This window comes from Malaclemys terrapin, chromosome 10 (assembly GCF_027887155.1).
Source record: "Malaclemys terrapin pileata isolate rMalTer1 chromosome 10, rMalTer1.hap1, whole genome shotgun sequence".
Lineage (NCBI taxonomy): Eukaryota > Metazoa > Chordata > Testudines > Emydidae > Malaclemys > Malaclemys terrapin.
The window spans coordinates 34796905-34821250 of NC_071514.1; the positions used below are offsets into that span (position 1 = coordinate 34796905).

General features: G+C 43.7%; 1 protein-coding gene across 1 annotated transcript; it reads left to right on the forward strand.

The window, feature by feature from the left end:
* Positions 1-4496: 4496 nt before the first annotated feature.
* SH2D7 (SH2 domain containing 7) lies at positions 4497-22745 on the forward strand. Its single transcript, XM_054042227.1, has 6 exons — positions 4497-4672; positions 7014-7103; positions 12835-13000; positions 19464-19682; positions 20983-21966; positions 22695-22745. The coding sequence occupies exons 1-6, from the start codon at positions 4497-4499 to the stop codon at positions 22743-22745; spliced, it is 1686 nt and encodes a 561-aa protein (XP_053898202.1).
* Positions 22746-24346: the final 1601 nt, after the last annotated feature.

Consider the following 24346-nt stretch of genomic DNA (forward strand, 5'->3'; position numbering starts at 1 on the left):
TACTGACAGACAGTCTGAAATGGGAAACGGCTATTTGATGTGGACAGAACATCAGGATGCGCCATATAGTTCTGAAAAGCAGCTCACATGAATGCACAGGAGCCTCTGTTCTAAGTGTTTACCCCTCCCACGAGCAAATGCAACTCACTTTATTAGTTTACGTTGTTTCAAAATTAAAACCAAGTAGGGGTTTATTCAAGCAAATGGATAAATGTCACTGTTTAACTCCACACTGACTATTCTGGAGGAGTCAGCCTTCTGTAAAAATGATGTGCTGTGCCCAATCCAGGCTGCTGCTGGCCCTAACATAGCAAGAGGGAAAACACTGCAAGCATTAGCCCCTTTCTATGCAAGTGAGAATATTATACACGTAGGTTAAATTAACAGAGCTGCTCCAACTAGAAGACCATGCATTCTGGAAGCAAAATGTCAGGAACATATGCTGTTTATACCAATGCTATGCTTGTCACCAGGATGCCATATTAGCCAGCAAGAGGATGGCATTACACCTGCAGAGGCAGGAAGCCCATATCTATAGTTATTTGGATGACTGGCTCACTAACATATCTCACATGAAAAGTGTACACACTGGCTTTTCTGAATCTTGTCGCTCTGCTCTCCCTAAATGGGCCATCATAATCTTGAGGCTCATTTTTATGTTAGCTCTCACAGCTACCTCTTTCACCCTAACTTCCCTTCTTTGGAGAAGTCAAGCCCCAGATAGTTTGCCTCTCCCCCTGGGGGATGCTGCAGCAGCTGCGGCCAGGTGAAGTGCTTTCACTTTCTCCCCCCTCTAGGTATAAACTAGAGGGTCTAGTGATAGGACATTCTTGGTAAGACGGTATTTGGTTCTGGAATCTGCTTCCTTCCCTTTAAGAGTCCTCACTCAGTTACCTTTAGGACATGCTGCAAGACCTTCCCAGGGCCAAGGAAGGTCTGATGGGGCAAGTGACTGGGACTAGGAGTGGGAGATGCTGTTTGAGGTTGCGGATTAATTTTATTGAAACTGGTTTAGATAAATTATGTGTACCTCACAGGCAAATGTCTGTCTTGAAAGATGATGGTGTAAGCACCAAAGCAGTTCTATTACTGCATGTCATGCTGCAGCATCGTGAGTGGATAAAAATATCCAATTCTTGAATGACGGTCATTGCCACAGATAGTGCTGTTGTAAAGAGAAGGGCCGGAGAATGAAGCCAGCACACTATTGGTGCTTGAGTCCTGCTGCACTTTCCTCTTCACTCTCCTCTCTCTCAACCACCTCTCTTCAGCCTCTTTGACTCCCTGGTGCAGCGCAGCCCTGCAGTGTAGCCTGTTGCTAGTTGCATCTTCCAAGCTTGCAGTACCAGCTTTAAAGTTTTAAAATTCCTCTTCTAAATGTCAAGGACATTGAGCCTTGGTTGGCACAGCGGCCTTGGAGCATCCGCTAGTTCTCCATACAGGAGATCCTTTGGAATGCATCCATTGTCCATCTGGTGCAGGTGACCAAGCCTACAGAGACGTGTTTGAGAAGAGTGATTAGACTTGGCATCTTTTCTTTCTCAGATACTTTGATGTCAGGAACTTTGGTTTCCCACTTGATATTTAAAATGAGGAAGACCAAGGGTATGGAAGATGTTTAGCCTTCTCTCCTACCTGCTGTAAGTGGTCCAGGTCTTGCCACTATACAGTAGCATGCTCACAATACACATGTGGTAGACCTGTATCTTGGGATTCAGTGTCAGTTTCCTGTTATCCCATACATGCTTGGCTGAATGCGGTAGCTATTAGCCAGGATGGGTGGGAGGGTGTCCCTAGCCTCCGTTTGCCAGATGCTAGGAGTGGACGATGGGGGATGGATCCCTTGATGATTACTTGTTCTGTTCATCCCTCTGGAACACCAGGCATTGGCCACTGTCAGAAGACAGGCTACTGGGCTAGATGGACCTTTGGTCTGACCCAGCATGGCAGTTCTTAAATTCATATGTTAGCTTCCTTTCCAATGTGAGAATTATGCTAGTCATCTAGAGATAAGGTATGCAATACAGTTGATCGTAGATAGCAGAAGTTGTGCTACTGAAACTTCTGGTGCAGATGATACATCTTGTGCCATGATTGTTGTCTTCTTTAGACTGATGATTAGCCCAAATTCATCAACAACTATCACAAAGCTATTGCAAAGTTTCTGGAGCTGCTCTGACAAGCACTGTGCTGTGAGCAAAAAGAAGTTCTCTTAACAGCAAGTGTTTGACTTTACTTTTTGCTCTTAGACATGCAATGTTGAAGAGTTTTCCATCTGATCTTGCACATAAATGTACAACTTCAGTGCTAAATGAGAAAGTGTGATGAAGCAGCAGAAAGAAGAATACACAAAGAGTGCTGGTGCCAAAACACATCCCTGTTTGACACCGCTGCAGATTTTAGAGCCGTCAGATTGATCACCATCTTACTGGATTGTAGCCTTTATGCCATCATGGAAGGATTGAATCAGACTGAGGAGGACTTTGAGGGGCAGCCAGTTCTCTCTAGCAACTGGAAAAGTCCCTTTCTGCTGACCAGGTCAAAAGCCTTTGAGATCTATGAAGGCTATACAGAGAAATTTTCCTTGTTCTTGACACTTTTCTTGCAATTGCCTTAGTTTGAAGACCATCTTGATAAGTGATCTATTGGCACGGAAGTAGCACTGACTCTCTGAATATTCATATTCAGCCAGAACTTTCAGTCTTTTGAGAATTACCTGTGCAAATGCCGTGCCCACAACATTAAGGAGAGAAATTCCTCTGTATTTGTTGCAGTCACTCCAATCTCCTTTGTTTTTGTACAGCATTATGATGTTGGCATCCTTCATGTCTTGTGATGGCTTTTCAGTGGACTGCAGGGCATGCCAGAACCCGGGGCTTCAGCCCCGCAGGAGGCCTAGCAGAACTCAGGGCTTCAGCCCCGCTGGCACTTGTGCTGGGACTCCAGGCTTCAGCTTCGCCTGGAATGCTAGGGTTTGGGGCTTCAGCCCTTCTCAGGTGTGCTGGAGGTTGGGGCTTCAGCTGGGAGCTTCGGCTGAAGCCTGGAGCACGGCGCCTCCTGTGGGAATGAAGCCCCAAGCTCCAGTGCCCCCGGCATACCTGGCGGGGCTCTATTTAGAGATGGTGGGGGAATACCTGCCCTCCCTGAGTTACAAATCAGCCTGGAGCATCTGCCAGGGCTCCCGCTGTCAGCCCTGCAGGGGTAGAGCTCCATTTAGGGAGAGTAGCGGGAGGGGCACCTGCACCCTGAGTTACATGTCAGCCCAGGCGCCACCTGCCCCAAGCCTGCCAGCATGCAGCCAGTCACTCCTCTACCTGCACTAGCCCCACCCACACTAACTGCCCACAGCCCCCCAGAGTTTCATGGTCCGGTCAAAAGCCTCTGACAGTTTGGATTTGGCCCACGGTCCACCTATTGTCTACCTCTGCAATAGGCCCTGGGTATTTTACACAGCATCATATGTGTTCATTAAACAGGGGCACTTGTGGTGTTAAAAATGTTTCTCTGGAATCCAGACCTTGACCGAGAAATCTGGAACTTGACAAAAAATAATTGACTGCCCAAATCTATACACCAACCCACTTTTATAAAAGAGGTGAGTAGATACAATGTAATGAATATGGGCATTTGTGTAAGGAACAGCAACTCCCCACACATTTGTGAAACAAAAATATATTTGTAAAGAGCAAATAGTAAAGAGATAATATACGCACGTGGTAGAAATGTTTAGAATTTAAACTAGCATTCTTGCAGCATTCAACCAGTGTGGACTGGTTTCCTGTGTATTTTTTTTCTTATTGCTGTTTTTAAACCCATCAGTATATCTATGTGTAATTATATAGGTCTCCATCTAACAGAGTTAATATCTATGTTAATCTGGATCATGCTTTCTGCTAGATCTTCTTTACTAACATATTACATAAAAGATTTTTAAAAAATTGTTTGGAGCTGTTTAGACGTTTACATTCCTATACAATATGGCTAAAATTGTAATAAAGTAGGTTCCTCAGTGACTATGGTTTAGAAGTTCCAATATTTAACAAGGCTTACTTAATCCACTCAAAAGACAAAACACTTTTTTGTAAAAGTGTAAGGGAAAATTTTTCACGTCAGACCTGTGGTATATCTAGATTGGTGCTACTGCAATACAAATAATAATTTGCTACTCCCTGTTACATACCCAAAGCTTGCACTGATATCAGTTTTGTTCCAGTATACAGAGAAATATTGAATATTGGGATCAAATTCTATCATATGGATCAGAGAGGAAGATTTTGCCTTAAAGTCCTTGCACAAGAGAAAAGCACCAGATGACAGCCAGATAACAATGACAGCATTGAGCATATGTTATTATCTGATTAATGAGCCACAGGGAAGAGTACAATAAGCAAATGAGATCTCATATTCCCCATAATAAAGACAGCAGTGGAGGTTTACAAGTAGCATTGCTCTCTTTTTTCTCCCTTCAAATGCATCAGATTCAACCTCAAGACAGCATGGAGAATAAACAGCAGCAATTACTCTTAGGAAGGGAAACTAACCCAGCAACCGAAAACCAGTCCTTTGAGATGCTAAAAGAACTAGCATTGAAGTGGTTTATGGAGACGCAGGTTCCTCTTATATTACAGAATGGTATTTTACCTGAGTGGTTCTATGGATTCATTACAAGAAAGTAAGACAGTCTATACCTTACAGTATAGCATAAAGTAGATTAAATAAATATGCTTGTCAAGTGCCTCTGTCTTCACAAATCCTCTCATATTTCAGACTAGGTTTCAGCTTACTTTGCAAAAAACCAACAACCCACCAACCTCTGCTTACTTTAAAGTCATTGTTCTTCTAGTGAGAAGTGTTTAACAGGATGGCATTCATATGCAGAGAAAGCAGGTTTTAAACGATGTCACTGTTTCATCACCTACATGTTGGTGTTTGACATGTGTTCTGGAGAGGTGAGAATGCCTGAATGCAGTTTTGCATCAGCTTGTAATGCATTGTACATTCTTTAGTCATCCAGGTGTCAGTTTTAGAAATTGATTATGATGATCTATGATAATTCACATAATTTTAATCCATCTTAATTTTTCTGACCAGAAACTTTAAAAATGAATGTTTTTGTTTGGTGGTGGTGGTATGAGAAGTGCTTTTCCATCTGGAAATAACTGTAATGTCCATTGACTTGTTGAAGTGTATTTAGTATGGCAATACAGTGCATTTTGTGTCCATAGGAGTCACTAGGAATTTTAGTGTACTACCTTGATAGTCCTGGATACTAACTTGAAATTCATTTAAAAAAAACCAACAATGTGGCACATTAGAGACTAACAAATTTATTTGGGCATAAGCTTCTGTGGACTAAACCCCACTTCATCAAATGCATGGAGTGAAAAATACAGCAAGCAGAATATATATTATAGCACATGAGAAGATGGGAGTTGCCTTACCAAGTGGGGGGTCAGTGCTAACGAACCAATTCAATTAAGGTGGAAGTGGCCTATTCTCAACAGTTGACAAGAAGGTGTGAGTATCAGCAGAGGGAAAATTAATTTTTGTAGTGCCCCATCCACTCCCAGTCTTTATTCAGGCCTAATTTGATGATGTCCAGTTTACAAATTAATTCCAGTTCTGCAGTTTCTTGTTGAAGTCTGTTTTTGAAGTTTTTTTGTTGAAGAATTGCCACTTTCAAGTCTGTTATTGAGTGGAGTGAAGTGTTCAGGGAGATTGAAGTGTTCCCCTATGGGTTTTTGAATGTTACAATTCTTGATGTCTGATTTGTGTCCATTTATTCTTTTGCGTGGAGACTGTCCAATTTGGCCAATGTACATGGCAGAGGGGCATTGCTGGCACATGATGGCGTATATCATATTAGTAGATGTGCAGGTGAATGAGCCCTTGATGGTGTGGCTGATGTGATTAGGTCCTATGATGGTGTCCCTTGAATAGATATGCAGACAGAGCTGGCAACAGGGTTTGTTGCAGGGATTGGTTCCTGGGTCAGTGTTTTTGTTGTGTGGTGTGTAGTTGCTGGTGAGTATTTGGTTCAGTATGGGGGGGCTGTCTGTAAGCGAGGACTGGCCTGTCTCCCAAGGTCTGTGAAAGTGAGGGATCATCCTTCAGGATAGGTTGTAGATCCTTGATGATGCGCTGGAGAGGTTTTAGTTGCGGGCTGTAGGTGATGGTTAGTGTTACTTTCTTTTTTGGGCCTGTCTTATAGTAGGTGACTTCTGGGTACCCTTCTGGTTCTGTAAATCTGTTTCTTCAATTCACCAGGTGGGTACTGTAGTTTTAAGAATGCTTGATAAATATCCTGTAGGTGTTTGTCTCTGTCTGAGGGATTGGAGCAAATGCAGTTGTATCTTAGAGCTTGGCTGTAGACAATGGATCGTGTGATGTGGTCTGGATGAAAGCTGGAGGCATGTAGGTAAGTATAGCAGTCAGTAGGTTTCCAGTATAGGGTGGTGTTTATGTGACCATCGCTTATTTGCACTGTAATGTCCAGGAAGTGGATCTCTTGTGTGGACTGGTCCAAGCTAAGGTTGATGGTGGGGTGTAAATTGTTGAAATCCTAGTGGAATTCCTCAAGGGCCTCCTTCCCATGTGTCCAGATGATGAAGATGTCATCAATGTAGTGCAAATAGAGTAGGGGCGCTAGGGTAACAAGAGCTGAGGAAGCGTTGTTATAAGTCAGCCATAAAAATGTTGGCATACTGTGGGACCATGCGGGTACCCCATAGCAGGCTACTTCCACCTTAATTGAATTGGCTTGTTAGCACTGATACCCCCCCCTTGGTAAGGCAACTCCCATCTTTTCATGTACTATAATATATATTCTGCTTACTGTATTTTTCACTCCATTCAGCTGATGAAGTGGGTTTTAGCTCATGAAAGCTTATGCCCAAATAAATTTGTTAGTCTCTAAGGTGCCACAAGAACTCCTCGTTGTTTTTGCGGATACAGAGTAACACGGCTACCACTCTGAAACTTGAAATTCATTGTAATTCACTCTCTTTCTACAGGCAGAGTGAAGAGCTGCTTAAAGACAAAGATGTTGGCTGTTTTCTTATCAGATTAAGTGACAGAACAATTGGTTACATTCTGTCATATAGGTAAGACTGAACTTTACATGGAACAGAAAGCTGCTGCCATTTGGTTGAGAAATGTCACCATTTGTAATTTGCTCTTCTTTTTACATACTTTGATTCATGCACCCTTTACACCTTTGAGTTTGCTTCCTGACCTGCTCAGGTGATTAGTTTATGCCTTGAGGCATGAGGAATGAGAATCTCTCTTACACTTTCTCCCCTAGCTAAATATCCCAAAAGAATAAAGAGGTCAGTAATCTACACAATGGCACGAAGTGTCATATTTACAGCTATTGGGAAACCAAGAAGAAATATATTACCAAAGCCTATGGTAATGATTTTATCTTTTGGATTTTTTTATTCACTAAGAGCCCAGTCCTGGAGTTCTCACCCCATTAAATAAGTAGAGATTTCGAGACTGGGCCCTATATAGGACTAAATAAGAAAGGCTTATTTTAAATTGATCATTCTAGTAAAGAAGGGATCATGAAACCCAATTGTCAGAGAGGATCTGCAGTCTGATCAGTATAAGACATGGGGAGAGGCACATGCAAAACACTTCTGCTGGCCTTTGTAGTTGTTAGATATTGTGTGTGCAGTAGCAGCAGCATGACTTTGTGGTCAAATGCAAAACTGTTTTACGCTTCAACCAGCGCGTCATGGGAGTTTCTCCTCTCCTTTTCTCACACTGACACCCTACCTCAGAACTCAGACAACACCGCCTCTTCCTCATTAGACTCACCATGAATTCACGCTGCTTTTCAGCTAACAGGTTGGTGTTAAACCTCATACTGCTGTTTACCAAAAGGTGTTGCTACTTAGCTCAATAGCTGGTCACTGGTGATGGTTTTTTCCTAGGTTTGCTGCTGATGCAATAGATTTTCAGTCAAGTTCATGTAGGGTGACCAGATGTCCCGATATTATCGGGACAGTCCTGATTTTAGGGGACTTGTCCCATGTCCTGACCTTACATTGGTCGGGACGTCTGGTCACCCTATATGAGGGGGACCACAGCAAGCCGGTGCCGCCGGCACCACTCACCTTTCCTCCCTGGGCCCTGGGACAGCGCGCAGCTGAGCTCCCGGCGCAGCGGCGCCAGCCCACGGGGCCAGCCACCCAGCCGGCAGAGCACAGCCCTGCCCCTGCCCCAGGCACACAGAGAGGCAGTGAGGAGGTCTCGCTCCCCTGTGTGCTGCAGCGGGGCGGGGCTTGTAGACTCCGGCAGCAGGCAGCGGGTGCCGGGCAGAGAGTGCCCCTGCCCCCGCCCTCCTCCCCTCAACCCGACCCTACCCTAGGAAGGAGCCAGAGTGACTAGGAGGTAGACAATAGGTGGACCATGGGCCAAATCCAAACTGCCAGAGGCTTTTGACCGGACCATGAAACTCTGGGGGGCTGTGGGTGGGGCTAGTGTGGGTAGAGGAGTGACTGGCTGCATGCTGGCAGGCTTGGGGCAGGTGGCGCTTGGGCTGACATGTAACTCAGGGAGCAGGTGCCCTTCCCGCTTAGGGTGACCAGATGTCCCGATTTTATAGGGACAGTCCCGATATTTAGGGTTTTTTCCTATATAGGCTTCTATTACCCCCACCCACTGTCCCGATTTTACACACTTGCTGTCTGGTCACCCTACTCCCGCTACCCTCCCTAAATGGAGCCCTACCCCTGCAGGGCTGACAGCGGGAGCCCTGGCAGATGTTCCAGGCTGATTTGTAACTCAGGGAGGGCAGGTATTCCCCCCCCCACCCCCGATGATCTCACCCTGCATGTGGAAATCTGTCCCAGATTCCAGGCTGTCATTAGCCCTTGGGGCACAAGCTCAGCAGAGATGTCCAGAGAGAAGTTTGCAGCCTTTGCTCAGATCCAAACATTTTCACTTAAAAAAATAAATACATACGCAAACCCATACTGACTCCCATCTGCTCTGTCCAGATTTGCTGTTATCCCTGTTGAGGCCAAAGTGGTTTGAAAAATTAAAAATCCTTGACACCATTGTGTTGCTTCCCCCTGTGTTGCTCGTTAATCTGATGGACCTGCCAATAATGAATAAAGATGAATGCCCTGGGAGCAATGTGTCAGGCAGACAGTTTGTCAAGTAGGAAAGTGAATGCCTCACAAAATGCAGATGCATTTCTTAACCTGAGAACTGAAAAAGAGCCAGATACCCTGCATGGGTTTGAAAGTGACAAGAGCCTAGCGACTGACCAGAGCAGCACCAGGTTTGAAGTGATGAGGAGGATCTGTGTCATGAAGTCTGCATTTCCACTGAGGACTCTTCCATCACCAGGGTAGCGCTGGTGCAGGTCTGCCGCCCGGCACAGCAATGCTGAGAGGTGCCAGTGTAGACCCGACCCACTGCCTTCAGCTCCCACCCTGACCCTGTTCCCTCAGCCTCCCCCGCAGTCCCCCCTGTACCTCCCACCCCGAACCCACTGCCCTCAGTCCCTGCCCCTGTTCCAACACCCTCCCCCACAGTCCCCCTGCTCCCCCCAACCCACTGCCCTCAGCCTTGCCCTACCCCAAATCTCTTCTTCAGCCTCTCCCGTCATCCCACCCCCATCGCTGCCCCTGCTGTCCCACCCCCTCAACTTCCCCCCATTCCAGTCCTATTCCCCTCTGTCTCATCTCCTCCAGACCCTGCTCAACAATATCAATGGAATCAGCATTGCGTTGCTATATATTGTAAAACATTACAGTGAAATCTTCCAAGTATTACATAGCACGCCACCTTGCCCAAGTGGTAACTAAGCATAACATCTTCCTGTTTCAACATTCTTAACTTGTATCCCATAGCTCCTAGAAGTTTTTTTTTTTTTTTCAAACACTGAATGCTGCTAAGTTATGATTTTTAACAGGTTTTTTTTCTTTTAAATCACAACACTGAATGTTATTCTAAAATTGTTTTCCAAATATTCTTAAACTCCCAGTTTATCCCCCGCTGACGTTCATTGTGAAAAGTATTGCAGGTCAAATAATAATATTTTCTACTTTTGAAATTCACTGTCCAACATGTGTTTTGTGCCCTCCTCTGGTGGATTTTTAGAGGATAACTGTATAGCTACCAGCTAAGGGAGTTATATCTTGAACTCAAGTAGTAGATGCTCATGCTTTTAAGTCTGGATGGCTTGGGTTCAATCTTTGGTGACTAGCTATGATGGAGGTTGCTACACTTATAATCCCTTTAATTAGAGGTTCTGAATAAGCTTTGTTGTAGGCAGAGCTAGCCTATAGTTAAGCAACCGAAAATTTAGAATTGGAAGTGTTGAAATGTTGGGAAGCCTTATAATTTTGCCAGTCTGGAACGAACATCCCATCTGAGGGATGGGGGCGGGGAGAGAGGAGAGTGAGACAGGACCAGGAAACTGGGACAAGGAATCCAGAGCAGTAGTGGGGGGCAGTTGAAATCAGATGAGGAGCTGGGGCAGGTTAGACAGCAATAGGATAGACATAGACTGGAGGGGACGGGGAAGAAGCATCTTTGACTACTACAGACCATTCCATTCAGGAGCCTGGAATAGACCCAGGATTCCTGAGTTTCACAGTTCCTCTTCTGTCAGCAGATATCTGTGAAACCCAGTGGCAAAAAAAGTGTCTTATCCCCCTATAGAGCTGATCTATCACATATAGGATGACAACCTACTGCCTCTGCCATCACTTACTCCATTAGCTCAAGTGGCAGAAATCTGTGCAGTGGATCTAAAGGTTCATCGACAGGGTTGGAGCCATGTGAGTTTCACGATGATTCCACATGACAGAATTTCTGGGGCAGTTCAGTTTTGATTTTTACAAAAAAACCTGGGGAAATGCATACAGAAATAGGGTGACCAAATGCCTAAATAGGGGAATGTCAAGCAGGAGTAGAGAGGTTATTTTATCTCTGTATTTGGCACTGGTGCAACCACTGGTGGAATACTGTGTCCAGTTCTGGTGTGCACAATTTAAGAAGGATATTGATAAATTGGAGAGTGTTCAGAGAAGAGTCACAAGACTGATTAAAGGATTATAAAACATGCCTTATAGTGATCGACTCAAGGACCTCAATCTATTTAGCTTAACAAAAAGAAGGTTAAGTGACTTGGTTATAGACTGTAAGTATCTACATGGGGAACAAATAGTTAATAATGGGCACTTCAGTCTAGCAGAGAAAGGTAGAGCATGAGCCAATGGTTGGAAGTTGCAGCTAGACAAATTCAGACTGGATATAAGGCACACCTTTTCAATGGTGAGAGTAATTAACGATTAACAATATACTAAGGGTCATGGTGTTTTTCTAAAAGCTTTTTCTAAAAGCTATCCTCTAGGAATTATTTTGGGAAAGTTCTATGTCTGTGCTATACAGGCGGTGAGACCAGGTGATCACCGGATCCCTTCTGGCTTTATAATCTCAGAACTAGGTACATCAATTCACATGCAAAATTCTCATTGAATTCAATAGGTGTCCTTTCCCTGTGGCTTGTGGTGCGGGCTGCAGCAGGGTCGTACAACCCCTCTTGCAGCTTCCTAGGGCCCCCTTTCGCAGCTTTCTAGGGCCCCCCTCTCATGGCTCTGTGCACCTGTGTCTGTCGTTGTCGTCCCCTCCCTCCCGCTCGCCCAATGTGTCCTGATATTTCACTCTTGCGATTTGGTCACCCTAACTTCATGGGGTCAGATTCAGAGGTGATGTGTGAGATGGTGCCAGAAATCTGTCATTAGTTGCTCCTGTGGGAAAAAACAACCACATTTTCACCATGTAAAAAGCCTTTGAAACATCTCAATTTGCACATGACCACTAAATTCTTCAAAGATTCTGCCTGCACTGAGCATGTTTCATCCCAGGGCTTCAGAGTCTGAGCTGGTCTTTCCCGGCAACAGCCACTCCTGCATTCCTGCAGCCACAGTGGCCCCAGGCACCAGAACTGAGAGCAGGGAGACTGCCTCTCCTAGGCTCAATGCTTCCCAAAGTGGTGCCCAGGCAGTGAGAAGGAGAAATGGCCTGAATGTACTGGATTGGATAGGAGTAGAGCGGGAGGTGGGCAGGAGCCAGAGGGCTGGATAGGAGTAGAGAAGGAGAAGGAAGGCGGGCAAGATTGGGCATGATGGATAAGAGCAGAGGGGGAAGGAGGGCAGGAGTCGGGACTGGGTGTTGTGGATCAGAGCAGAGGGGGACAGGGAAGGAGCTGGGATTAGGGGTGGATAGGAGCAAAGGGGAACAGAAACAGAGGCACTGGGACAGAAGGTCTGTCCACTACAGCCCATTCCCCTCCAGGGCCTGGAATGGAGCCCATTTATTCCTGGATCTCACCATTCCTCCACGGTCAGCAAGTATCTGTGAAATCCACTGCCAGAGTATGTTTCTCATCCCTTATTAGTGGCTGGTCCACATGGAGGATAACAGCCTACTAATGCTACCAGTTACAATCTTGCTGAGGACCCAATTTGAAGTCAATACGGTTCCACATGATGGAATTTCAATTTTTTTCAGGTTTTTTAAATGTAGGAGATTACATTTAAAAATTACACTAAAAGAATATTAAGGTTGAAAAAGTCAAGCATCCAAAAGTTAGGACATTCCAGAATTAAGGCTGTCCATGCAACAATAGGCCAAATCAGACCCTTTCATTCAAAATCTCTTCTTTTAGTGTTTAAAATAAAATGGAAGCTGGTTCCAAACACCCATAGGTTTTGGTTTTGCAAACCTGAACCACAAGTGCAAAAACAGAAGTTTTCTCAGCCTGTGTGTTGTGCTTGCTATTTAAGTCTAAACTATGTATTTCAATTGCAGAGGAAAAGATCGATGTCGGCATTTCGTCATTAATCACCTACGGAATGGACATTATGTAGTATCAGGGGATACCTGTACCCATGAAAGCCTTGCACAGCTGATAGGCTATTACCAGACTTCAGAAATCGAGCCTTTTGGAGAAAATCTTACAACAGTTTGTGCTCAGGTAAATTCAACTCTTCAGAATTCACTTAGTTCCTGATGAAATGAGATCAAACGTAGTAAGTATTGCTTTTGGCTGAAGCTAAAAATCAGAGAATCATAGGACTGGAAGGGACCTCGAGAGGTCTTCTAGTCCAGTCCCCTGCACTCAAGGCAGGACTAAGTATTATCTAGACTATCCCTGACAGGTGTTTGTCTAACCTGCTCTTAAAAATCTCCAGTGACAGAGATTCTACAATCTCCTTAGGCAAGTTATTCCAGTGCTCAACTACTCTGACAATTAGGAAGTTTTTCCTAAATGTCCAACCTAAACTGCACTTGCTTCAATTTAAACCCATTGCTTCTTGTCCTAACCGCAGAGGTTACTGAGAACAATTTTTCTCCCTCCTCCTTCTGTAGAACCTTTTATGTACTTGAAAACTGTTGTCATGTCCTCCCTCAGTCTTCTCTTCTCCAGACTAAACAAACCCAATTTTTTCAATCTTCCCTCACAGGTCATGTTTTCTAGACCTTTAATAATTTTTGTTGCTTTTCTCTGGACTTTCTCCAATTTGTCCACATCTTTCCTGAAATGTGGCATCCAGAACTGTACACAATGCTCCAGTCGAGGCCAAATCAGTGTGGAGTAGAGCGGAAGAATTTTACTTCTTATGTCTTGCTTACAACACTCCTGCTAATACATCCCAGAATTATCTTTGCTTTTTTTGCAACAGTGTCACACTGTTGACTCAAATTTAGCTTGTGATCCACTATGACCCTAGATTCCCTTCTGCAGTACTCCATCTGAGGCAGTCATTTCCCATTTTTGTACGTGTGCAACTGATTGTTCCTTCCTAATTGGAGTACTTGGCATTTGTCCTTATTGAATTTCATCCTATTTACTTCAGACCATTTCTCCAGTTTGTCCAGATCATGCTGAATTTTAATCCTATCCTCCAAAGCACTTGCAAACCCTCCCAGCTTGGTATCGTCTCCAAACTTTATAAGTCTATTCTTTATGCCATTATCTAAATCATTGATTAAGATATTGAACAAAACCAGACCTGATCCCTGTGGGACCCCACTTGATATGTCCTTCCAGCTTGACTGTGACTCACTGATAACTACTCTCTGGGAACAGTTTTCCAACCAATTATACATCCATCTTATAGTAGCTCAATCTAGATGGTATTTCCTTAATTTGTTTATGAGATGGTCATGCGAGACAGTATCAAAAGCCCTACTAAAGTTAAGATATACTGCATTTACCACTTCCCCCCTATCCACAAGGCTTGTTACCTTGTCAAAGAAAGCTACTAGGTTGGTTTGATATGATTTGTTCTTGGCGAATCCAAGCTGACTGTTATTTATCACCTTATTATCTTTTAGATGTTTGCAAATTGATTGCTTAACTATTTGCTGCATTATCTTTCTGGGTACGGAAGTTAAGCTGAGTGGTCTGTAATTCCCCGGGTTGTCCTTATTTCCCTTTTTATAGATTGGCTCTATATTTGCCCTCTTCCAGGCTTCTGGAATCTCTCCCATCTTCCATGAGTTTTCAAAGATAATCACTAATGGCTCAGATATCTCCTTTGTCAGCTCGAGTATCCTATGATGTATTTCATCAGGCCCTCATGACTTAAAGACATCTAATTTGTCTAAGTAATTTTAAACTTGTTATTTCCCTAATTTAGCCTCTGATCCTATCTTATTTTCACTGGCATTTACTATGTTAGATATCCAATTGCTACTAACCTTTTTGGTGAAAAACAAAAAAGTCATTTAGCACTTCTGCCACTTCAACATTTTCTGTTATTGCTTCCCCCCCCTCACTGAGTAATGGGCCTACGCTATTCTTGGTCTTCCTCTTGCTCCTAATGTATTTGTTGAATGCTTTCTTGTTATCCTTTATGTCTCTAGCTAGTTTAATCTCATTTTGTGCCTTGGCCTTTCTAATTTTCTCCCTACATACTTGTATTATTTGTTTATATTCATCCTTTGCAATTTGACTTAGTTTCCACTTTTTGTGGGACTCTTTTTTGAGTTTCAGATAATTGAAGGTCTCCTGGTTAAGACAGGGTAGTCTCTTGCCGTACTTCCTATCTTTCCTTCACAGTGGAATAGTTTGCTCTTGTGCCCTTAATAATGAAACTCTGAAAAACTGCCAATTCTCGTGAACTGTTTTTCCCCTTAGACTGGCTTCCCATGGGATCAACTCCCTGAGTTTGGTAAAGTTTGCTTTCTTGAAATCCATTATCTTTATTGTGCTGTTTTCCCTCCTACCATTCCTTATAATCATGAACTCTATCATTTCATGATCACTTTCACCCAAGCTGCCTTCCACTTTCAAATTCTCAACCAGTTCCTCCTTACTTGTCAAAATCAAATCTAGAACAACTTCTCCACTAGTAGCTTTCTCCACCTTCTGAAATAAAAAATTGTCTCCAATACATTCCAAGAACTTGTTGGATAATCTGTGCCCTGCTGTGTTATTTTCCCAACAGATGTCTGGGTAGTTGAAACCCACCATCAACACTAAATCCTGTGCTTTGGATGATTTTGTTAGTTGTTTAAAAAAAAAAGCCTAATCCACTTCTTCTTCCTCATTAGGTGAGCTGTAGTAGACCCCTACCATGACATCAACCTATTTTTTTACCCCTTTAATCCATACCCAGAGACTTTCAGCAAGTCTGCCTCCTATTTCCATCTCAACCTCACTCCAAGTGTGTACACATTTTTGATATATGAGGCAACACCTCCTCCCTTTTTTCCCTGCCTGTCCTTCCTGAGCAAGCTGTACCCTTCTATACCAATATTCCAGTCATGTACATTGTCTCCCCAAGTCTCTGTGATGCCAGTTATGTCATAGTTGTGTTTATTAACTAGCATTTCTAGTTCTTTCTGCTTATTCCCCATACTTCTCATATTAGTATACAGACATCTAAGATACTGATTTGATTTCCCCCCACCCATGTTCTCTCTTGTTGCCCCCATGTCTTCCCACCTATGTGCAGGAAGCAAAAAATTTGTTCTCAACCCTGGTAAACTGCCTTGGGTATTGATGCCAAATTAGACAAAGTAGATAGAACTTAAAATATGTGAAAGAATGCATTGGACACAATATCTGCAAGGTGCAGCTGTTGTATAAGGACGGGGGTGTGACTGGACAGCTCAGATTAGATGAGGGAGCTGCAGGCTTCAGCCAGCACCAGGCTCTGGTTTTTGTTGTGTTAGAATTATGTAACATGAAAATAAAATAAATTAAAATACAAAGAACATGTCATACTACCAGGAGTGGATGGATTTGAGACCCATCAGGAAGAATTTTCACAGTGATTTCACATGCCAGAACTTCACACACCCAGCCAGTAAAAATGAATGGCTTGAAGCCACTAGTAGACCTGAGTTTGCTTAGTGACCAGGCTAAGAGTCAGCTGTGCCCATTATGTATGATTGCAGTGGATGCAGACAGAATGGGTGGTGTCAGGAAAATTGCCTTATTAGGTATTACTGGTGCAGAGGTCCTAGATATTCTTAACAGCTTCCAAGTCTGGCCCCTGGACAGTGTGATTTTGATAGGATTTTAGCAGTATAGTTTGAAGTTTATTGTGTACCTAGAAAGAATGAAATATTTCTCCTCCATATGAGAGTGCACTACAGACTTGAAGCTCTAGGATCAGGCCTGCAATTTTAGCCCCTTAAAAAGTTTAAATTTGAGACAGAGTGGGTGGTAAGTTGCAGCAATGTGAAGGTGCATGAGCTACTCCTGAGGGAATTCTGTGCCAAAAAAATAAAAATTCTGAACCAAAAATAAAAATTGTGCACACGATATTTTAAAATTCTGCACATTTTATTTGTCAATAAATAAATGTGGCTCCAGCATGGCAGTGGGGAGCACAGGCCAATGGCTGCATTGAGGTGGGAGATCACCCTGAAGCCCCTACCTCTCCTAGTACAGGGACTCAGCAGTGAGGCTGCACCTGACCCTGACACAGTGCAAGGGCTGGGCCTGCCCCAGAAACACCCTGGGGTCCTGCCCCCTGCGCCAGGCACACCAGGTGTGGGTGGGCAGGCTCATCCCAGCAGGATCCAAGTGTGGAGGGCTTAGTGTGGGGGATCCAGCTCTGGGGAGAGAGGTTTCTGTGTGGGGCAATCTGGGTGCAGACGGCTCAGTGGGAGATCTGGATGCACAGGTGCTTGTTAGGGAGTTCTGAGTGCAGGGGCATTGGGACTCTGGAGGGGATCCAGGTGAAGGTGGTTGGGGCTCAGTGGGGGAGGGGTCTGGGTGTGGGGAGATGGGACTTTTTTTTTTTTTTAATGGAGATATAAAAGTATAGGCACATTAGCTGGAGTCTGGGACACTGTAGATATTTTAATCCTAGAGGACAGATAATACTTAACTGGCATTGATGCATATTCAAGCTATGTAGAGGTGGCTCAGCTAAAGGAGGCCACATCAGTGTAGATGATCTTAAAGCGTAGAGCTATTTTGTTAGATTTGGGATTTCTAAATAGTGAAAACTAATAGATCTCAGTTTGCCAGCAAAGATTTTAAGGCCTTCACAGAAGATTTGGGATTTCATCATGTAACCTGCAGTGCTACATACCCTCAGCATAATAAACTGGTAGAGTATAGAGTTAATTTTTTTACAAAGTTGTTAAAGACTACACATACAATGGAAGGTTCTCTCATTATTTTGCTAAATTACTTGGCAACACTGTTAAAAAGCGATATGCTACATGCTAAATTACTGCTGGGATGTCAGATCAGGACAAAAACTTCCCCATCTGGGTACAGCTCAAAGAGAAACTCACAAACAAATGTGGGAGTTAATAAAAAGAAAAAACAAAGACTATCACTGTGCCAAAACTGCTGTATACCCAAGGACGTTTAAACCAGGAGAAACTGTTAGAATTTGGACTGATGGCAGCTGAGGAGACAGGGCTGAGGTCAGATACCTGCTTGCCCCAAGATCATACTAGATTAAGTCAGAGGACACTTGCTGAAACAAAAACACAAACACCTGTTGCTGCTTCCAGTGATCCACTGAACAAATGACTTATCTTGAGTTTTCACAGACACATTCTTCTGTGTGTACTCACCCATCACAATATCTGTGTACTTGTCTAGGGCCATACCCATCTGCACAGAGCCACTGGGCTCACTTACTAATGATGTCAGCTACAACAAGAAGCAGCTACATCTTCAGTATAGTCTGCTGACTGGCCTGATGCAACTCCCATAAAAACACACAGTGGTAGAGTAGTTAAGCCCCACGACTCACTGAACATTGCTGAATCTTTGAGGAATAGTTTGATGGAGAAAGAACAGAAGTTTATTTATTTATTTACTAATAAGGGGAAGGATATATGAAGTAGCTGTTATTGTGTAAGCACATGGGTATGACTAAAGAGTTCCTCTGTTTTGGAAAATGGGGCCCATGGCAGCTGAGGCTGCAGGCTTTGGTTGCTGTTGTGTTAGAGTTCTGTAATGTTTCAAGAAAAGAATGTTAAAATATAAGCACTGTTGCTTTAGTGCAGAGAACATCAGTGTCTCAATGATCAGAGGCCCATCAGGAAACACTCTTTTCACTGTGGATGTTGCTGGTAATTCACTGCTGTCAAAGGCTCTTGCTAATCTAAGCCCATAAGTAGTTATCAGACATGGAGAATAGATACACTTTAGTCCCAGTTCTGCTCTCATTTTCACCAGTGTAAATCATAAATAGCTCCTCTGATGTCAAGGGAGTTGCTAAAGATTTGAACTACTTAAGAGCAGAATTTGGCCTTTTTTGGCTGTAATTTCAGATTACCTGCACATCTTATTTCTACAGCACAAAACAAAAAGAAGAAATATCCCCCGGTGCAAATAGGTGCATCTGAAAGCTAGTCTACACTAGGAGCGCTACATCAGCGCAGCTGAACCAATGCAGCTATGCTGCTGCATCACGTCTGGTGAAGAGGCTCTATGCCAATTGGAGACTTCTCTCCTGTCGGCATAACTACTCCACCTCCATGAGAGGTGGTAGCTATGTTGGCAGGACATAGCGCTGTCCACACCAGTGCTTAAGTTGGTGTAACTTAGGTTGCACAGAGGGATGGCTTATTCACACCCCTAAGCAACATATGTTGCACCAACATAAGTGGTAGTGTGTACAATTCCTGAGGCTTTGATTCTTGAAGCTTCCCACCTCAACTACTGTCAGAAATAGGGCATCAGATTAGATGGACCATGGGTCTGTTCCGGCACAGCAATTTGATGTTCCTAACATTCCTTGTTGAGTATTATATAAAGCTATTTAAGAAGGTATTGCCTTATGCAGAATGAATAATTCAGAGTTGCTAACTGAACTTATTTATATCATTATTAAAAAGTGAAGAGTTCATGCTATTGATCTCTCAGGAAAGGCATGAACATCCCACTTACCACCATAGTAGTTATTCATGACGTGTTTTAGTAACTAACTACTATTTTTTTTCCCCCACAGCCAATTGAGAACAGTTTATATGATGAGATCGCTTTGGATCAGCAAACCTCTTCAAAGCAAAGTAAATCAAACAGTGGAGAAGTCAATCCCTTGCTGATAAGGCAAGCGTCTGGCAGCTCACAAACCACTGTGCTAATGAAGGAAGCCACCTCTCTACCTCCAAAGTCAAAGAAAGAGCACAAGAACTTATCAGGAGAAAGAAAGAACTTTAACTCCCAGGTAGGTTTTATGCAGAATGCAAAAGTAATGTCCCGCTGTTGGGGACTTGTTTGAAGCAGAGACAGCAGGTATCTTGAATTAATTAGTGTCGCTAGGGTGACCTGCTGTGCTGCGACCATGTTCCAGGAAGTGCCGTACCAATTTGGTGATGTTTCAGAATCAGAAATACAGATTCAGTAACATTATAACATCGCCCTTGGAATTATTTTCTGTCAACATAAGAATGGTCATATTGGGTTAGACCAAAGTCCATCTAGCCCAGTATCTTGTCTTCCAATAGTGGCCATTGCCAGTGCTTCAAAGGGAATGAACAGAACAGGTAATCATCAAGTGATCCATCCCCTATCATCCATTCTCAGCTTCTGCCAGAGGTGACTTTACTAGGCAAACAAAATGTGATCATATTTTTGGCCACTAGTGAAGAGTGAAGTTCACCCCATGCAGTGGTCCAGGTGTAAGGCCTGGGTACTCAAAATAGAGCTTTAAGTGGGACTTAAGTTGTACACAGGCCTTGTACTGGCCTTTCGCATGGGGATGAATGTAATCCTATAAACACATATCCCCTGTTTTTCCCAGAAGTGTCATAGGAAAGCAGTGATGCTGAAGGATCTAGCAGTGATTGTGGACAGGTTACATATCAATTTGCAATGTGACTTGGCATCAAAAAAGCAGTGCAATCTTGGGCTGCATAAGCAGAGGCATCAAGTCACAGATCAAAGAGGCGATGGTCTCTTCTCCTGTATGGCTCTGGTGACCCCTTACTTAAAGTAGAACATTTGGTTCTGTGGTTCTCCACAGTGCACTAAGGCCCACATCTGACCTCCCCATCCACAAAAGAAAAAAAAAAAAAAAAAAGGTAGAGAGCTGCTGAACAGCTGCTGCTTTTCAGGGGTGAGGAACTGACGTCTAGAGACAGGCCAAAATTCTTGCTGGTTGAGATTTTCAGAGAAATACTAGAGAGAATGTAACCATACATCCTCCTTGGAAAATTAATGAGCTAAGTCCCCTATGTTGCCTTGAAAATCTCAAATTCTGATTTGGCCTGATTCAATTATTCTGAATCAGGCCAAATTCCCCATTGGCTTCAATAAGAGTTCTGAGGAAGGACTCGGATCTAAGTAAGGATGTAGTAAGTGCTACAGGATTTTTAAAATGCCTAAGGATTCTTTGATTTCTGTAAAGTTGCCTGGAAGTAACCATGGTCTGAATGTATCTCATCACGTTTGTTGATGCCTTGCATTTTATATTCATTACTGACTCCTGAAAATTATGTTCCTCTCTTTCCTTTCCATCATATCAGGATCCAGACATAGCCCCACCACTGCCGGATAGGAGCAGCTTGCTTATGCAGGAGACATTCAAGCAAGATTTAAACGATCAAGGAAACATTGTATATGCAGAGCTGAACAAACACCATATGAATGGCAGAGGCCTTAGTTTGGAGACCCACTCTGCTACTGACAAAATCCTCATTGAGAAATCAGGCTGTTTATCACAAGGTGACACCCAGCAAAAACCAGGAGAACCAGACCAAGCAAACTACTCTCCTAGCAAAAAAATCAGCTCGGTGTATGCTTTGGCTAAGCAAGCCGAACGTTTTTATGACAAAAAAATTGATCTTATAAAACCATCGCCTACAGAAACTGTTTATTCTGAAGTTATGCTTGAGCAAGGCAAAAGCAATTCCTCACTTCCTTGGGGTCAAAGGGTCCATTCCCTATCCCTTTGTCCATCAACTTCTGCAGACACAAAGAAGTTGACATTAAGTACTCCTGCTACAACACCCCCTAAGTTGTCTCCGAAGTTACCCATTAAAGGTAGGACCTCTGTGGAGTTCCAAGATTCAGAACAGCTATTTCCAACCTATGCAACCTGCCTCCAAAGCAATGAAGGGCTTAGAAAACCAAACAACAAGATCCTTTATGATTCATCGACACATAGCACATATGGGCAGATTGAGAAAGTGAAAGCTTGTAAGCCTTTTGCTTCTGGCTCTGATAATGGAAACAATACTTATGAACAGATTCCTGTCGGACGGCCAATGTCATCTACCCATGATCAAGCTTCTGAGTCTTCTCTAGTACAACCCAATGATACTTATGATGAGGTGTCTTTGAACACAAGATCCTCCAGAACAGAGAACTGTACTGAAAATACATATGAAAAGATCCCTGAAAATTTCCAGAAAGGCTCATCTGCAAAGCAAATTCCTGCTCCTGATAACACGTATGAGCAAATTCCTCTAGACCTTGTGAAGGGAGCAGAAGCAAAACCAAACCAGAAGGTACAGTACAATTAAGAGACTTTAAAAATAAAACCTAAGTACCATTCAGAATAATTCAAAAGGATCAGATCCAGTTTTCCTCAGGCAAATTTCCAAAGTCCTAAACCTCTAGGCACTTAGGACATGATTTGGGTTGTTTAAAGGATTCCATTCAGGACAGAAAGCTCAAAGTTATAAATATCTTTAGCTTGTGATTAGATATCAAAAGAAAAAAAAAAAGCCAGGCATCAGGATGACCAAAAATGAACATTTCTCGCAATTATAGCTTGTTGTTATAGGCAGTATTCCTATTACAGGCAAGATAAAGGAAAAGAAATCACCATATATTCTGAAAACAGAATTTTTTGGCAGGGAGATGCATTAGGCTGTAGAATATTCTCTCAAGAGAGGTGGTGGACCCTTGGTTTGGACATACAAAACTACAGTGGCCAATGCATTAACTACTGTATAATAACTACTGTATAAAACAGTCAGGACTGGATGGACCAGATGGGCCCAATAGAACTTTTTAATCTCTAACATGAGACTATGGTTAAATACATAAAAGTACATTTAGAAGTTTAACATCTGGAGGTGGTTTGTTCCAGTCACTGAATCTGTGTATTTGCTAGTTTTCAAGTATTAATGACTGTAAATATACAGAATATTCAACTGTGCTGTCAGAGACTTGGGAACTGTTTCTTTCCATCTATCTAAAATACATACTTTCTCCTTTTTTTTATTGGCAGATGGACAAGCGAAGAAGATTTTTTTTTGCTGACAAGAAGAATAAATCATGAAGGAGAGTTTTAAATTTGTTCCATTTAGCCTAGACTAAAGATCATAGAAAAACATGCAGAGACAAATTTGTTCCTTGTGTAATTTCCCCAACGCCTGTGGGTTTAGCCAGGGACATCTTTAGCCTGTACTGTTTATGAAAGCAAAAATAGAGATGAAATGCTGGAAAATGAATAATATCTACTGTTTGTCAGATAGTTACAAAACCCCCGGTTCATAGAAATCTGCACAACTTCAATTTTCTTTTCACTTGAGCTATGTGAATTTAGGACCAAATTCAGGCACTGACCTAGAGTCAGGGGTGAAAGTAACTTAAAGGACTTACCAGTACTCCAGAGTCCTGAGCAGGGGGTGGGGCCTCAACCGGAAGGGGCATGGCCTCAACCGGAAGAGGCGGGGCTTTTAGAGCCCTGGGCCCTTTCAATCGAGATTAAAAGGGCCCTGGGTTCCGGCTGTGGTAGTGGCGGCTGGGAGCCCTGGGCCCTTTAAATCACAGCCTGAGACCCGCTGCCGGAGCCAGCGGAGATTTAAAGGGCCCGGGGCGGTAGTAGCAGCCGGAGCTCCGGGCCCTTTAAATTGCCACCAGAGCCCACCTGCCGCTATCCCAGGGCTCCAGCAGCGGGGCTCAGGCGGCAATTTAAAGGGCCCGTGGCTCCAGTCGCCACTACCGCCCCAGGGCCTTTAAATTGCTGCTGGAACCCTGCTGCCAGAGCCCTGGGGTAGTGGTGGCGGGGCTCCTGTGGTGATTTAAAGGACCAGGGGCTCCCAGCCGCCGCTACTGCAGCAGAGCCCCTTTAAATCGCTGCCGGAGCCCTAGGGGTCCCAGCCACCTCCGCTACCTGGGGCTCCAGCAGCGGGGCTCTGGCAGCAATTTAAAGGGCCTGGGGCTTCAGCCGCAGCTGGGAGCCCCAGGCCCTTTAAATTGCCGCCTGGGGAAGCCGGTCCGGTACGGAATACCGGCTCTTGCCAGTATGCCGTACCGGGGCGTACCGGCTTACTTTCACCTCTGCCTAGCGTCCTAAGCCCAGGAGCATGAAGCACATGGTGGAAGTTGGCCACCCCATGCCAATTCTCCCCCAAGCCTGCGGAGAAGCAATCCTTCAATCACAGACAGTTTTAAATTGGAATAGGGGAGAGAGAGAGAGAGAGAGATTGTGTGGATTAGCTGAAAGTGTGCATCATCTTGCCTTGTGTGTCCCTGGTTGGGTAGAGCAACAGGGACAGCACTGTTTTTATATCGGTTTCTAAGGAACCAATTTAGAGCTATTCAGCTAGGAAACAATCCTGGACCTGCAGTGCAACAACAACAACTTTATTGAACATACAAATTTATGAACAATATCGCAGACCTTGTTGTAATAAGAACTACTGGCATATATGAACATATGTTCCCCATCTGTCTGTAGAAACTTGTGACTCTTATTCTTAGCCTATAAGCTCTTTGGAAGCAAGGACTGTCAGTGCTTTTGTTCTTTGTACAGTGCTTAAAACAATGAAGTTCTGGTCTATGACTGGGGCTCCACAATTCACATCACACATACCCACCTTTTTATTAGGGTGGTCAAGAGATTAAAAAAAACACTACTTCAACTCCTGCCATCCA

What these genes read in the sequence shown, in the direction of transcription:
- SH2D7 (XM_054042227.1), top strand. Translation starts at nt 4,497, where the DNA reads ATGGAGAATAAACAGCAGCAATTACTCTTAGGAAGGGAAACTAACCCA. An exon ending in TATGGATTCATTACAAGAAA is followed by an intron (nt 4,673 to 7,013) that starts GTAAGACAGTCT and finishes CTCTTTCTACAG; the next exon opens with GCAGAGTGAAGAGCTGCTTA. An exon ending in GGTTACATTCTGTCATATAG is followed by an intron (nt 7,104 to 12,834) that starts GTAAGACTGAAC and finishes TTTCAATTGCAG; the next exon opens with AGGAAAAGATCGATGTCGGC.